We start from the raw sequence: 13,245 nt of genomic DNA, 5'->3' as shown, positions 1-13,245 counted from the left end.
CAGGCTGGTCTCGAACTCCTGACCTCAGATGATCCGCCTGCCTTGGCCTCCAAAGTGCTTGGATTACAGGCGTGAGCCACCACGCCCGGCCTACTTAACATTTTTTAATTGGAATCTGTTGCTCAAGAATGGCTGTGTTTCTTTGGTGATGTCACATTTCCTTGTTTTTTCACGTTTCTTGTGTTCTCATGGTGATGTCTGTACATTTGGTTAACAGTCTCTTCCTCCAATATTTTGAATTTGCTTTAATGAAGGAAGACTTCTTCCTGAAGCTGTATTTGTGGTGTTGGCTGGGTAGAGCGTTTAGTTTGATTCTGGGTGTGTATAGTATAGTGCATAGCATAGTCTCCATATGATTTATTCGACTATAACCAGCATCAGTGCCGCCTGGGATTTCCTCAGTGGCTTAGGGTGCAGTTATTAGTGGAGGCTCTGATGAAGTTTTGCTTGGGATTGGGAAGCCAGATGGGCCTGTCCTCAGGCCCCCGTGATGGCAGCAGTGGGCAAAGCATGCGTTCCTTGAGCACCACAGCATTGTACGCTGGTACCAGTGTTAGTGGGTCCCGGTGGGCCAATTCTTGGGCTTCCAGGAAGCTTGCTTGGATGCCAGTAGTGGCAGTGGTGGGCCAGGATGGTGGGGAGGTTCTTGAGCCCCTGGGCAGTGGGCATGGTATGGGCACTGGCAGTAGCAGTGGTGGGTGGGATGACCCTCTAGCTCCCAAGCAGTCTGCTCTGGTGTTGGTGGCTGTGACTGGCGGAGTGGGCCAGTCTCCTTGCCGCAGGTGGCACAGGCAGGTGTGTGTCAGCTGTGGTAACAGTGGCAGGTTGGGTGAGCCTGCCCTCAGGTGCCTAGGAGGAGCATTTAGGTGCCAGCTGTGGTGGACCAGGCTGGGCAGTCTCAAGGCCCTCAGGTGGCACCCTTAGGCACTTTCGGGGGCAGAGCTGGGCTGGGCCAACCTATCTCACGCTCCCTGGTGGTGTGTGCGGGTGCTGGCTATGGTAGGCAGGGGTGGGGGGATTCTCAGGGCTCCAGTGGAATGCTCAGGTTCAGCATTCAAAAATTAGCCAGGCGTGGTGGCAGGTACCTGTGATCCCAGGTACCCAGGAGGCTGAGGGAGGAGAATCACGTGAACCTGGGAGGTGGAGCTTGCAGTGAGCCAAGATCACCCCACTGCACTCCAGCCTCAGTGACAAGAGTAAGACTCTGTCTCAAAAAAAAAAAAAAAAAGCAACTGAAAGACTCACATCCTCTGACACTGAGTCTTACCATAGAGTTACAGAAATCACCACAATGTGATACGGCTGTCAGCAAACACAAATGCATCGTTTATTATGTGGGGAGAGGGGCTAGTTAGAGGCATCTGGTGCTTGAACACTGGGTAGGGTGCAGCAGCTTCCAATGGCAGCGGGTGGCTGGGGAGCAGGAGCCTCTCCTGTGCTTTAGCGTCTAGCTGCAGGGCCCTGGTGGCAGTTGCAGGTTGGGGAGTTAGCCCTCGGGGAACATGAACATGTGCAGCAGCTTCCTTGCTGGGGGCAGCCAGGTCATTGCCAATGGCTTGGGCTTCAGTCCTGGTGGCAGCAGCCAGCCACGGTGGTGACTGTGAGGGGGGAATGTCAGTGGGACTCCACAAAGATGTGAAGATACAGGGGCTGTCTGGCCTGCAGGCAGAATGCAGCCTGGCAGTGGCTCGGATCTTGATACAGTGCTCTGCTTTTGCTGCTTAGGGCTGAAGGGTGTGTGAGACCCAGCCTTGGTCCCCTCCGGAACAGTATCTGCACAGTCTCCAGGTAGCTCCCTAGGTTAGTCTGTGGCCCACGAGGATCTAGGGGCTCTCCTGTGCCTAGCGTTCTAGAGTCCACAGTGGGAATGGAGACCACTGGAGTCGACTCACTTACCCTTTCCTCGCACTGGGGAGCTATTCCAGGCTCCCAGCCAATTCTCGCCAAGCACCCTGCCTCATTTCCATTTCCTTGTTCACTTTAGGTGTTTCTTGTGACTTCTCTGTTCAATCTCCGTGTTCTTAGATGGACTCTTCAAAGCGTGATTATCCACTTGCTATTTTTGTTCCTTGTCAAGGAGGCAAGTAGCAGATGCCTCTAACAAGCCCCTCTCGCCACATAATACTTGATGTATTTGTGTTTGCTGACACCATATCACGTTGTGGTGATTCCTGTGACTTTATGGTAAGTCTCAGTGTCAGAGGGTGTTAGCCTTCCAGTTGTGTGTGTGGGTCTTTTCCTTTTTTGAGATGTATTTTCACTCTCATCGCCAAGACTGGAGTGCAACGGTGCAATCTCAGCTCACTGCAACCCCTACCTTCCAGGTTCAAGTGATTCTCTTGCCTCAGCCTCCTGAGTAGCTGGGATTACAGGCACCTGCCACCACACATGGCTAATTTTTGTAGTTTTAGTAGAGACAGAGTTTCATCATGTTGGTCAGGCTGGTCTTAAACTCCTGACCTCAGGTGATCCACCTGCCTTGGCCTCCCAAAGTGCTGGGTTCTTTATCAAAGTTGAGCTCTCCTAAGTCCTTTGCATGTCCATATAAATTTTGGAATCTGTTTAGCAATTTCTCCAAAAGAGCCTCCTGGGATTTTGATTGGGATTGCATTGAATCTGTAGAACTGTCTGGGGAATAACTCACATGTTCACAATAGTCCATGAACATGGTCTGCCTTTCCTTGATTTGAGTTTTCTCTAGTTTCTCTCCTCAGCCTTTTGCAGTTTTCAGCACCTTGCTTATCTTTGGCCAGATTTATCCCAGAGTATTTTATCTTTTTAGTTTTTAGAGAGAGGGTCTTATTCTGTCACCCAGGCTGGAGTACAATGGTGCAATCATGGCTCACTGCAACCATGTACTCCTGGGCTCAAATTATCTTCCTGCCTTGGCCGTCCAGGCAGCTGGGACTACAGATGCATGCCTCTGCTCATTTAAAAACATTTTTGTAGAGATAGGGGTCTTGCTGTGTTGCCCACGCTGGCCTCGAACTCCTACCCTCAAGCAATCTTCCTGCCTCAGCCTCCTACAGTGCTGGAATTACAGGTGTGAGCCACTATGCCCAGGCCCATTTTATCTTTTGTGTGCCATTGTCAATGCCATTGTTAAGCCAACACCATTCTACCACATGTGCCGAGTCACAGTGAGACCCACCCCTTGTGGTCCTGGTGCTCACCTCCAGGTACCATCAGGGAAAGTGGGGTGCCTCCAGGTGTCCTCTCAACTCCCCATCTCCTTTCCTCCATCCAGAGAGAGTCCACATCTCCACTCCCAACAAGTACGAGTTCCAGTATGTGCAGCGGCCACTGCGCCTCACCCGCTTTGATGTCGCCGTGCGAGCTCACAACGATGCCCGCGTGTCCTTGTCTTCCGGGCCCCAGGACACAGCAGGCATGATCGAGATCGTCCTGGGAGGGCGTCAAAACACCAGGTCATGGATCTCCACCAGCAAGATGGGAGAGCCCGTGGCCAGTGCACACACGGCCAAGATCCTCTCCTGGGATGAATTCAGAACATTCTGGATCAGCTGGCATGGTGGCCTCATCCAGGTATACAGCAGGACTGCTTGGGGCTTGCACAGGAACCTCATGGTCCTCTGGTATTCACTGCTTCCTGTTCTGTGCCAGGCTGTGATGGGGGGTCGGGGGGAGCAAGGGAAACACAGGGCACCACCCCAAGTTGATCTCAGTCTAGAGTTGCTTACCACAAAAAAACATATACCAAGAGCTGTGGCAGAGGAAGCACCCAAGGATCTGGGAGCAGAGAGAGGAGGTAGGTGGTCAGGGAGAAAAAAAATGGACATGATGAGCAGGTGAAGTGGGGGCTGGGAGGTGTTCTCTGGGCCAAGCAAAAGAGATACAGAAACGAACACGGCTTCCTAACAGAGGAAGCTAATATAGCTTCCCAGAGGAGAAACATAACCAAAGTCGGTTTCAAAATATGAATAGGAGTTCACTAGGCAAAATGGGAGTAGAGTAAGTTCTCCAGGCAGAGGAATCACATGTGCAAAGGTCCTGAGGTTCCAAGTAGCCCAGTGACTGTGAACCTGCAGGTGCCATGCCTTCTGTTGCTGTTGGCTATTTAATGGATGGGGCGACCTCTGGTTTCTGTCACCTCTGACTCCCTGAGGACCCTTCCCTGCACTGTGAGCACGGGTAAGACCTCTGACCGTGGCCACAAAGCTGGTGACACTGTCACCTGCGTGCCCACTACCTGCTTCCTGCCAGCGTCCAGCAGCCTTGGTGTCTTTTTCCAGGTTGGCCACGGTCCAGAGCCGTCCAACGAGTCTGTCATTGTGTCCTGGACCCTCCTGAAGCCACCAGAGGTCCAGTTCATTGGCTTTTCCACTGGCTGGGGCTCCATGGGTGAATTCCGAATCTGGAGGAAGATGGAGGTAGACGAGAGCTACAGCGAGGCCTTCACCCTGGGGGTCCCACACGGCGCCATCCCTGGGTCTGAGCGGGCCACTGCCTCCATCATCGGTGCGTCTGTCCCACAGCCTGGCTTGGGGAGGTCAGGGGCAAGAGCTGAGGTTGAGACTCCAGGCTTGGTCTCAAGCTGAGCTTTGCTGGGGACCTGTGTCCTGGGGTGTACACACACACACACACACACCCCTGACAAGCAGCTTCCAGTGCCTTCCTGTGCCTGTCCATGTGCTGGGCACTGAGGCAGAGCTGGCCCCAACCCCACCCTTGAGGGACTCCTAGTCCAGGTGAGATGGCAGATCCAGAGCCCTCCCAAGTCTAAGTCTTATGCAGAGGTCAGGGTGGGATAACCCCTGAGGACCTGCAGTGAACCCTGTGAGGGGAGTGGGCCAAGGACCAGATCCAAGAAAACCCGAATGCCTGGTGAAGTCAGCCAGATATGGAGGCCTTGGGGGCTTGGTGACAGAGCAGGCTTCTGGAGCAGTTGCTGAGTTCAGGTGACAGGCTCTGACTAGGGACATGGGAAGCAGCCTTAGGGGGTCTCTGGGGTTGGGATGTGTATTATTCTGTTTTCATGCTGCTGATAAAGACATACCCAAGACTGGGTAATTTATAAAGAAAAAGAGGTTTAATGGACCCACAGTTCCAGGTAGCTGGGGAGGCCTCACAATCGTGGTGGAAGGCGAAAGGCATGTCTTACATGGCGGCAGAAAGACAGAATGAGAGCCAAGCAAAAGGGATTTCCCCTTATAAAATCATCAGATCTCATGAGACTTACTCACTACAACGAGAACAGTTTGGGGGAAACCACCCCCCCATAATTCAATTGTCTCCCACCAGGTCCCTCCCACAACGTGGGAATTATGGGAGCTACAATTCAAGATGAGACTCGGTTGGGGACACAGCCAAACCATATCAGCATGCTTCTAGCAGTCCAGGTGCAGGAGGAGAAAGTGGGGCGGTGTGATTGATCCAGTGCTGGGAGTTGGGCAGAAGGGTGGTGAGAGTTTGGGATGGGCCTGAGCCAGGGAGGAGAGGGCAAAAGGCCAGAAAGGCATGGATGGACCCAAATGTGGGGGTCAAGGCTCTCATTGGGGCGGAGGCCCTCAGACATGGGCAGGTTGGCGGTTGTGGCCAGATCAGAGGAAGTTTGAGTTTACAATTTCTGAGGCATGAGAGCAAATCAGAGGTGGACGTGGGGCTGAGTGGCTCAGATGAAATTGAGGGAGATAGGAGAAGAAGCAGAGAGGCAGGAAGGGAGAGTAGGTGACAGCTGGGATCCGTGTGCCTGTGCCTGCAGTGACACAGTGGGTGGAGAAGAAGCTGGGGAGCCTAGAGGATGGTGATGAGAAAGTAGCCAGGCAGTTTGTGCAACATGAGGAGGCTGCAGGGTCAATGGCAGCCTCAGTGAGACATGTGGAGAGGCTAAAGAAGGAAACAAGGTGTGTTCAGGGGACATTGGGGGGTCCCAGGGGGTCCATCAGCAATCTTTGAGAAAGGGAAGCCAAGAAGAGGAATACAGAATGTCAAGGGGACGAGAGAACCAGAGTTTTTTTAAAAAAAAGAGAGGAAACTTTAAAAAATGCACTTCCAATTCCGTACATATAGAAACTTTTTTAAAAAATTGAAGTGCTCCTGGTTAAAGAGAAAATCAGAATATTTTAGAAAGGCTATTTAGAATGGAATGAGAATGTGTAGACATACCAATATTTGTGGGATGCAGCCAAAGTTGCACTTAGAGACCCATGTATAGCCTTCAATGCACCTATTTTAAAAGCCAAGGAGGGAAAAAGGCTTGAACAGAATGAAAAGCTAGAGAAAGAAAGCCTGAGTTAAAAATAAAGAACACAGAAGGACGTGTGTGGGAGAAGGTGAACAAATTGTCACCAAAGCCAGGACACCAGCTGGTCTGAGCAGGCAGAGGGTGCCAGTCCCAAAGGGCAGTTGCATGGCTGACGGGTGATGCACACAGTCTCCCATCCCTGGGTAAAGCTGTCTCTGTGCCCTACTGAGCTGGGACAGCCCTCAACTCAACTCTCTTTCCTTCCCACCAGGGGATGTCATGGGGCCAACCCTGAACCACCTCACTAACCTCCTGCAGCTGCCCTTTGGCTGCGGAGAGCAGAACATGGTCCACTTCGCTCCCAATGTCTTTGTCTTGAAGTATCTTCAGAAAACGCAGCAGCTTAGCCCTGAGGTGGAGAGAGAGACCACCGACTATCTGGTACAAGGTATTGGGGGAAAACTGCCTGGGTCAAGGCAGGAGCATGGGAGGCAGGCTCAGCCTTCAGTGGAGAGGACCACACTGGAGGCGGCCCACACAGCAGGCTCAGTGATGGGGAGGAAATGGGCAAAAGAGCCCATTCAGGGTGGCCCCGATCTGGTCACTGTCAGCAGGAGCCTGATGTCTGTGCATTAGGATGAGATTCTGAATGAATGTTGCTTTTCAGATACAGGGAGAGGAACAGCATCTTTTTAAAGTGTTGATTTTTTTTTTACAAGAATAATATAACCACATTATTAAAAATAACATTTAGAAAAGAAAAAAGAAGTCCAGGCACAGTAGCTGATGCCTGTGATCCCAACACTTTTGGAGGCTGAGGTGGGAGGATCACTTGAGCCCAGGAATTTGAGAGCAGCCTGGGCAACACAGCAAGACCCATCTCTACAAAAAATTTTTAAAAATTAGCCAGACATGGTGGCACATAGCTGTAGTCCCAGCTACTTGGGAGGCTGAGGCAGGAGGATCCCTTGAGCCCAGGATTGGAGGCTGCAGTGAACTGTGATTGTGCCACTGCACTGCAGCCAAGGTGACAGAGTGAGACGCCAACTGTAAAAAATAAGAAGGAAGAAAGAAGAAGAAACAGTCAGGGGTTGCTCCAGGCAGACATTCTGGCGTCATGAAGGCTGATCATGGACAGCTAGGAAGGCCAAGTCCACTGAGGCCAGGTGCTGGGGTCTCAGATTAGCACTTGTTAGGGTCTGGGAGGCGGGTGGACACCAGTTGCCCCAGGGCCAGGCACACCGTGGTGGACCCATCCAGGCTCAGGTCCTTAAACGCCACCCAGAGTGGAATGAGCCCTCCTTGTGAATAACAGCCGGTACCTCCACGGGACAGCCAGGGCCTGAGTGCTTTCAGCCAACTCGCAGTTCAGACTCAACAAACCCCAAACCAACCCCCTCCATCTTCCCCGCAAACCCACTTGTGTTCATTTTCTGAAGGTGTCAACAAAATGCCACAAACGGGGCGGCTCACAACGACAGAAATGTATCATCCCCTTGTAGTTCTGGAGGCCAGGAGTCCGAAATGAAGGTGTCTGCGGAGCCGGCTCGTTCTGGCAGCTCTGAGGGGGACTCTGGCCCAGGTCTCTCGGGCATCTGCTGGCTCCAGGCGTTCCCTGGCTTGTAGACCGATTAGCCTGCTCTGTGCCTCCATGATCACGTGGCTGTCACCTCTGTGACCTCCTTTTCTTTCCTTTTTGTTTTTTGAGACGGAGTTTTGCTCTTGTTGCCCAGGCTGGAGTGCAACGTTGTGATCTCGGCTCACTGCAGACTCTGCCTCCTGGGTTCAAGTGATTCTCCTGCCTTAGCCTCCTGAGTAGCTGGGATTACAGGCATGCACCACCACGCCCGGCTAGTTTTGTATTTTTGGTAAAGATGGGGTTTCTCCATGTTGGTCAGGCTGGTCTCAAACTCCTGACCTCAGGCGATCTGCCCACCTCAGCCTCCCAAAGTGCTGGAATTACAGATTACAGGCATAAGCCACCGCACCTGGCCTTTTTTCTTTTTTTTTTTTTTAGAGCCAGGCTCTTGCTGTCACCCAGGCTAGAGTGCAGTGATGTGATCATAGCTCACTGCAGCCTTGAACTTCTGGGCTCAAGCAGTCCTCCCACCTCAGCCTCCTGAGTAGCTGGAACTACAGATGTGCACCACCATGCCCAGCCAATTCTTTGTCAAGATGGAGTTCCGCTTTGTTGTCCAGGCTGGTCTTGAACTCGCAGCCTCAAGTGATCCTCTCACCTCGGCCTCCCAAAATGCTGGGATTCCAGGTGCAAGCCACGGTGCCTGCCCCTCTTTTCTCTTACAAGGGCACCTGTCGTTGGATTTAGGCCCACCCTAAATAAATCCAGAATGTTCTCATCTCGAGAACTGACCCTTAGTGACATCGGTAAGTATCTTTATTTCCAGGAAGGTCCCATGTTCCGGTTCCAAGTGAATGTGCATTTGGGAGGACTCACCCAGTACAGAGTTCCTTGTCACTTGTCCTGTCTCTGTGGACACAGCCCTGTCCTTCCTGAGGCTGAGGCCACAAACCACGATGCCCTCGGAGTCGTCCTTCATTCCCTCACAGCCTGTGTCTGGCTGAGTAGCTCCGCCTACGCCCCAGGAAGGCTCCCCACCGGGTCCAAGCTCATCACTGCACACTTGGAGAGGCCCCGCCCCCAGCTTTCTGTCCAGACCCTACAGTTTACACACCCTTCCCTACTCACACGCCACCCATGGCTCCCTGTGCCCTCGCAGGAAAGCCACACTCCCAGCCCAGCCTCGGAGGCCCCTGCGGCCCACTGGCCTCTTGCCACACCCCCTCGTTCCCTGCTCTGGCACCTCCAGTTCTCTGAGCTTCCCAAGCTCCCACCCCAGCAGGTGGAGCAGCCCCCACACCTGGGGACAGAGGGCGCTGCCTCAAAGTGATGATTTCACTGACCTGGGAGTGACTGAGGACTGGTGTGTGACCAGGAGTCACAAAGGGGCCACGTCAGTAAACCAGATGAATGAGTTAGAGGTTACAGCCCCCCTAGATGTGGTGTGGGGCGGTTTCAGGGACCCCAGATGTGATGTGGGCCAGTTTCAGTGAGCCCAGATGTGGGGGGGGAGCAGTTTTAGGGACTCCAGATGTGGTATGAAGCAGTTTCAAGAACCCCACATGTGGTATGGGGCAGTTTCAGGGACCCCATGGGGATGTATGGCAGTTTCAAGGACCCCAGATGTGATTTGAGGCAATTCCAGGGACCGCACACGTGGTGTGACTTTGGAGGTCTGGGGTGGAGGATGGCAGAGCGGGAGGGTCCCTGGGGCAGGCCGGGGCCAGGCCAGTCAGCAGGACAGGGTCCTCTCTGCTTGCCCCACAGGCTACCAGCGCCAGCTGACCTACAAGCGACAGGATGGCTCCTACAGCGCATTCGGGGAGCGGGACGCATCGGGGAGCATGTGGTGAGTCCGCACCGTCCCAGGCACACCCTCCGAGGCTCCCTGCCCAACGCCATGACCTCACATCCAGGGCAGTATGGCCAGATCGCTTGGCGCTTGATACCCGGGCAACAGGGAACACAGCTGGAAGTAAAGACTGTGGTGGTCCCAGCTCCAGGGACTCAGTGGGACAGAGGCTGGGGGCTTGGGGCCAGTACAGAGCTGGTGATTGTAACCGTTCCTTTCTGCTGTTGTTACCATGATGACCAGGACCCCATCCTCTGCTTTCTAGCCCCTCGGGAGTGAGCCCTGGACACCCTGGGCTTGCTCAAGTCCCCAGGACCCAAGAATGGTGTTGGCTGGAGATCAGGAGGAGATGGCAGGGCAAGGGGGTCAGAGGCCAGGCCAGCGCCTTGGGGTGCGGAGTATGCAGGAGTAGCCCGGGGTCTTGTTTCATTGGTAACTGCAGGGAGGTGACCAGGGAAGGGCGGGCCCTGGGAGGCTGGGCACACCTGGGTCTTGGTTTCTTGGGATCCTCAGGCTGTTGCAGTTCTTGGCATCATCATGGGGTTCACCTGAGACTGTGAGTCACCTGCCAACTCCTGTGCCCATCACCAGCCAGACTCCTTTTTGGAGATTGCCAGCCTGGTAGTGCCAACAGCAGCTGTGAGCGTGGAAACCACCCTGTCTTTAGTCCAACAGAGTGCCCACTGTGCAGTCGCAGTGCCAGGAACCCGGGGAGCGGGGACATGTGGCTGAGTACCTCCTGCCATGCACAGCATCACTTACTTAGCTCCAGAGGGGCCCAGGGTTGGCGACATACCCAGCATCCCCATCCCCAGCAACTCATCCACACTGTCCCCGCTGTAGTCCCAGAGCCCTGCCTTGCCAACAGCTGGTAACACGGGCCTAGCAAGCGCAGGCCCCACCCATCCGGGGACAGCTAAAGCCACTGAGTCACTCTCCAAAAGCTGGATGAGCCCCAGCAGCCCCCCAGGACGCCAGCAGCCAGAATTAGCAAGTTGTGACACATTGGACATTTTTTTTTTTTTTTTTTTTTTTTTTAGAAAATGTATTTTTTTTTTTTTTTTTTTGAGACAAAGCCTCACTCTGTTGCCCGGCTGGAGTGCGGTGGCGCAATCTTGGCTCACTGCAACCTCCATCTCCCAGATTCAAGCAATTCTTCTGCCTCAGCCTCCTGAGTGGCTGGGATCATAGATGGACACCACCATGCCTGGCTAATTTTTGTATTTTTAGTAGAGGTTTTATATTTAGTAGAGGTTTGTATTTTTCGTAGAGAGATTTCACCATGTTAGTCAGGTTGGCCTCAAACTCCTGACCTCAGGTGATCCACCTGCCTCGGCCTCCCAAAGTGCTGGGATTACAGGCGTGAGCCACCACGCCCGACCTGGATGCTCTCAGTATGCACATACCTCCTCAGCCTCTGTCAGGGATTAAACTCTCAGCGTGACCAAGAAAAATCGAATTTTACTGTCTGCACGGAAATAGAGTAGCCAGCAGCTTCCACATCCCCTCTCACTTCCTGAAACATCCCTGTTGGTCTCCAAGCATGGACATCTTCCTGGGGACCCTGTAGGACAAGGAGGCAGTAAGCAAGGGAAGTGGCAGCAGCACCCACCCTGAAGCTGGACAAACCTGGGCTCTGCCTCATGTGAGCTGTGTGGCCTTAGACCTGATGCTCAACCTCTCTGAGCCTGTTTCCTCACCACACATCCGTCTCAGAACCTGGATTTGTGGGATAAGCATGTGGTATGCTCAGTGCAGTGCCGTCCTGTTAGCACCTCCCCTAACTACTTACCCAGAGGAGTCCAAGATCCTGCCCAGGTCCTTAAAACTTGGAATCTGTTCTTAGATGAGTTTCCTTATACTCAATGCACATTCATTCATTTATTCATTCAGTGAGCCAGGCCCTGTTCTTTATCCTGGGGGAACAAGGAACACATGGCTCCTGCCTCCAGGTCCTCGCTTCCCAGTGCAGGAGAAAGACCCTGTGCAAGATGCAATAGTTATCCACTGCTGTGTAACAAGAGACCCCCAAGTGCAGCTGTTTAAAACAACAAACATGTATTATCTCTACTTATTATTTATGAATTCTTCTGGGTCAGGAGTTCAGGAGCAGCTTAGCTAGGTTTTTCTGCCTGGGGATCTTTGCTGAGGTTGCAGTCAAGGTGTTGGCTGTTGCTGTCTTCATCTGAAGGCTCGACTGGGGCTGGAAGATTTGTTTCCAAGTTGGCTTCCTGACATGGCTGTTGGCAGAAGGCCTCAGTTGCTCACCACGTGGAGCTCTCCATAGGGGCTACTTGAGTGTCCTTACAACATGGCGGCCAGTTTCCTCTCACAGTTGTGGGTGACACCTTCCAAGGGCAATGAGGAAGGAGAACTGTCCAGATCCCAGGCACAATTAGTGCCTGAAGAATATCTTAGTTTATAGTGTTATTACTCAGCTATTTCCTTTATATAGTCCTTTATATATAATCATATATTAGTTTATAGAATTAGTGCCTGAAGTATGACTGCTTACTATATCTAGCTTATATATATAATCATACTTAGTCTCATATAATCTTTCTATGTAATCATATAGGTATCGTAGTTGGAGCTGTACTGACACATTTAGTGCTGATTTATATAATCCTTCTATGTAACCATATAGTAGTTTGTAGTAGGAGGGATGCCTGGAGCAGTCACAGAACAGAAGCAGTACATGGGAAAACAGCCAGACCAGGACAAGACCCAGGCGGTGGCGTCCCTCCCTGAAAGAGCATACGCTGTATGGCAGGCTTAAAGCAAGAGCCTCTCCTCCTGATAAAGGAGTTGTAGTACTTTGCATCCAGTTCCTGTGGAAAGTGGGCCTCAGGCCTGAGATCCTGGAAGTAACCAAGGGAGAACCCCTCTGGTGTGACCAGTCACGGCGGCTGTACACCCTGTCAGTCTTTTCTGGCTTCTGTGCTAGCCCAAATCATCCTCCCATAAATATCTTAAGAGAAGAGCACAAATCTGTCAGCTCCCACTGCATTAAGCTTACAGTATTCTTCTATTAGAAACCCTTTGACATCTCCAGCCCCCAGATAAGAAGCGTTGCACACAACACCTGTTGCACACAGCCCACCTCCTTGCCTCCGTGACCTAATGGGGGTGGACCCCTTTTCTGTACACAACCCTCTACTACTGCGCACGGCACGGCCCCCCTCTCCGCCCAGGTGACAAAATGGGGTGGCCCCCTCACTTGTGACTCAGGATATTATGTATGCCCTGTCACTAAGCCTATAGGTGATGGCCTCACTTATGACCCTGCCCCCTGCCTGTACCTAATAAATACAGACACTTCTGCGAGTTCAGGCCTCTCCTGTCTCCGCTCGTAGGTGGCATGGCCCTCCAAGTCCAGATACTCTTCACCAGCTCTTCAGTGTCCTGTCTCTTTACTTCTCAGATCCTGTACCTCAGCACAGCATAAGGGACACCCCATGACCCTGTGGGGGCAACAGCCCTACACACAATGAGCAATCCAAGAAAGAAGGCAGGAGGGATGCCACAGTGCCTTTGTTATCTGGTCTTACAAGTCAGGCTGTCACTTCTGCCACATTCTACTCTATCCTTTTTTTTTTTTTTTTTTTT

At 52.5% G+C, this 13,245-nt stretch overlaps 1 protein-coding gene across 5 annotated transcripts in view; it reads left to right on the top strand.

Annotated features, from left to right (window-relative positions):
* CPAMD8 (C3 and PZP like alpha-2-macroglobulin domain containing 8) overlaps positions 1-13,245 on the top strand; it is a 136,239-nt gene that overhangs the window by 88,227 nt on the left and 34,767 nt on the right. For all 5 annotated transcript variants that reach the window (XR_005195862.1, XR_001817242.2, XM_037728743.1 and 2 more), the window contains 4 exons: positions 3,248-3,546; positions 4,254-4,479; positions 6,477-6,653; positions 9,552-9,633. Coding sequence is in view for 3 of the 5 variants with exons in the window: in XM_037728743.1 (XP_037584671.1) it covers positions 3,248-3,546; positions 4,254-4,479; positions 6,477-6,653; positions 9,552-9,633 (784 nt within the window). In the remaining 2 variants the exon portion in view is untranslated. The remainder of the gene's footprint in view (positions 1-3,247; positions 3,547-4,253; positions 4,480-6,476; positions 6,654-9,551; positions 9,634-13,245) is intronic.

Source organism: Cebus imitator, unplaced genomic scaffold (assembly GCF_001604975.1).
Source record: "Cebus imitator isolate Cc_AM_T3 unplaced genomic scaffold, Cebus_imitator-1.0 Scaffold280, whole genome shotgun sequence".
In the NCBI taxonomy this organism is placed as follows: domain Eukaryota; kingdom Metazoa; phylum Chordata; class Mammalia; order Primates; family Cebidae; genus Cebus; species Cebus imitator.
This window is presented reverse-complemented; position numbering and strand designations above follow the sequence as displayed.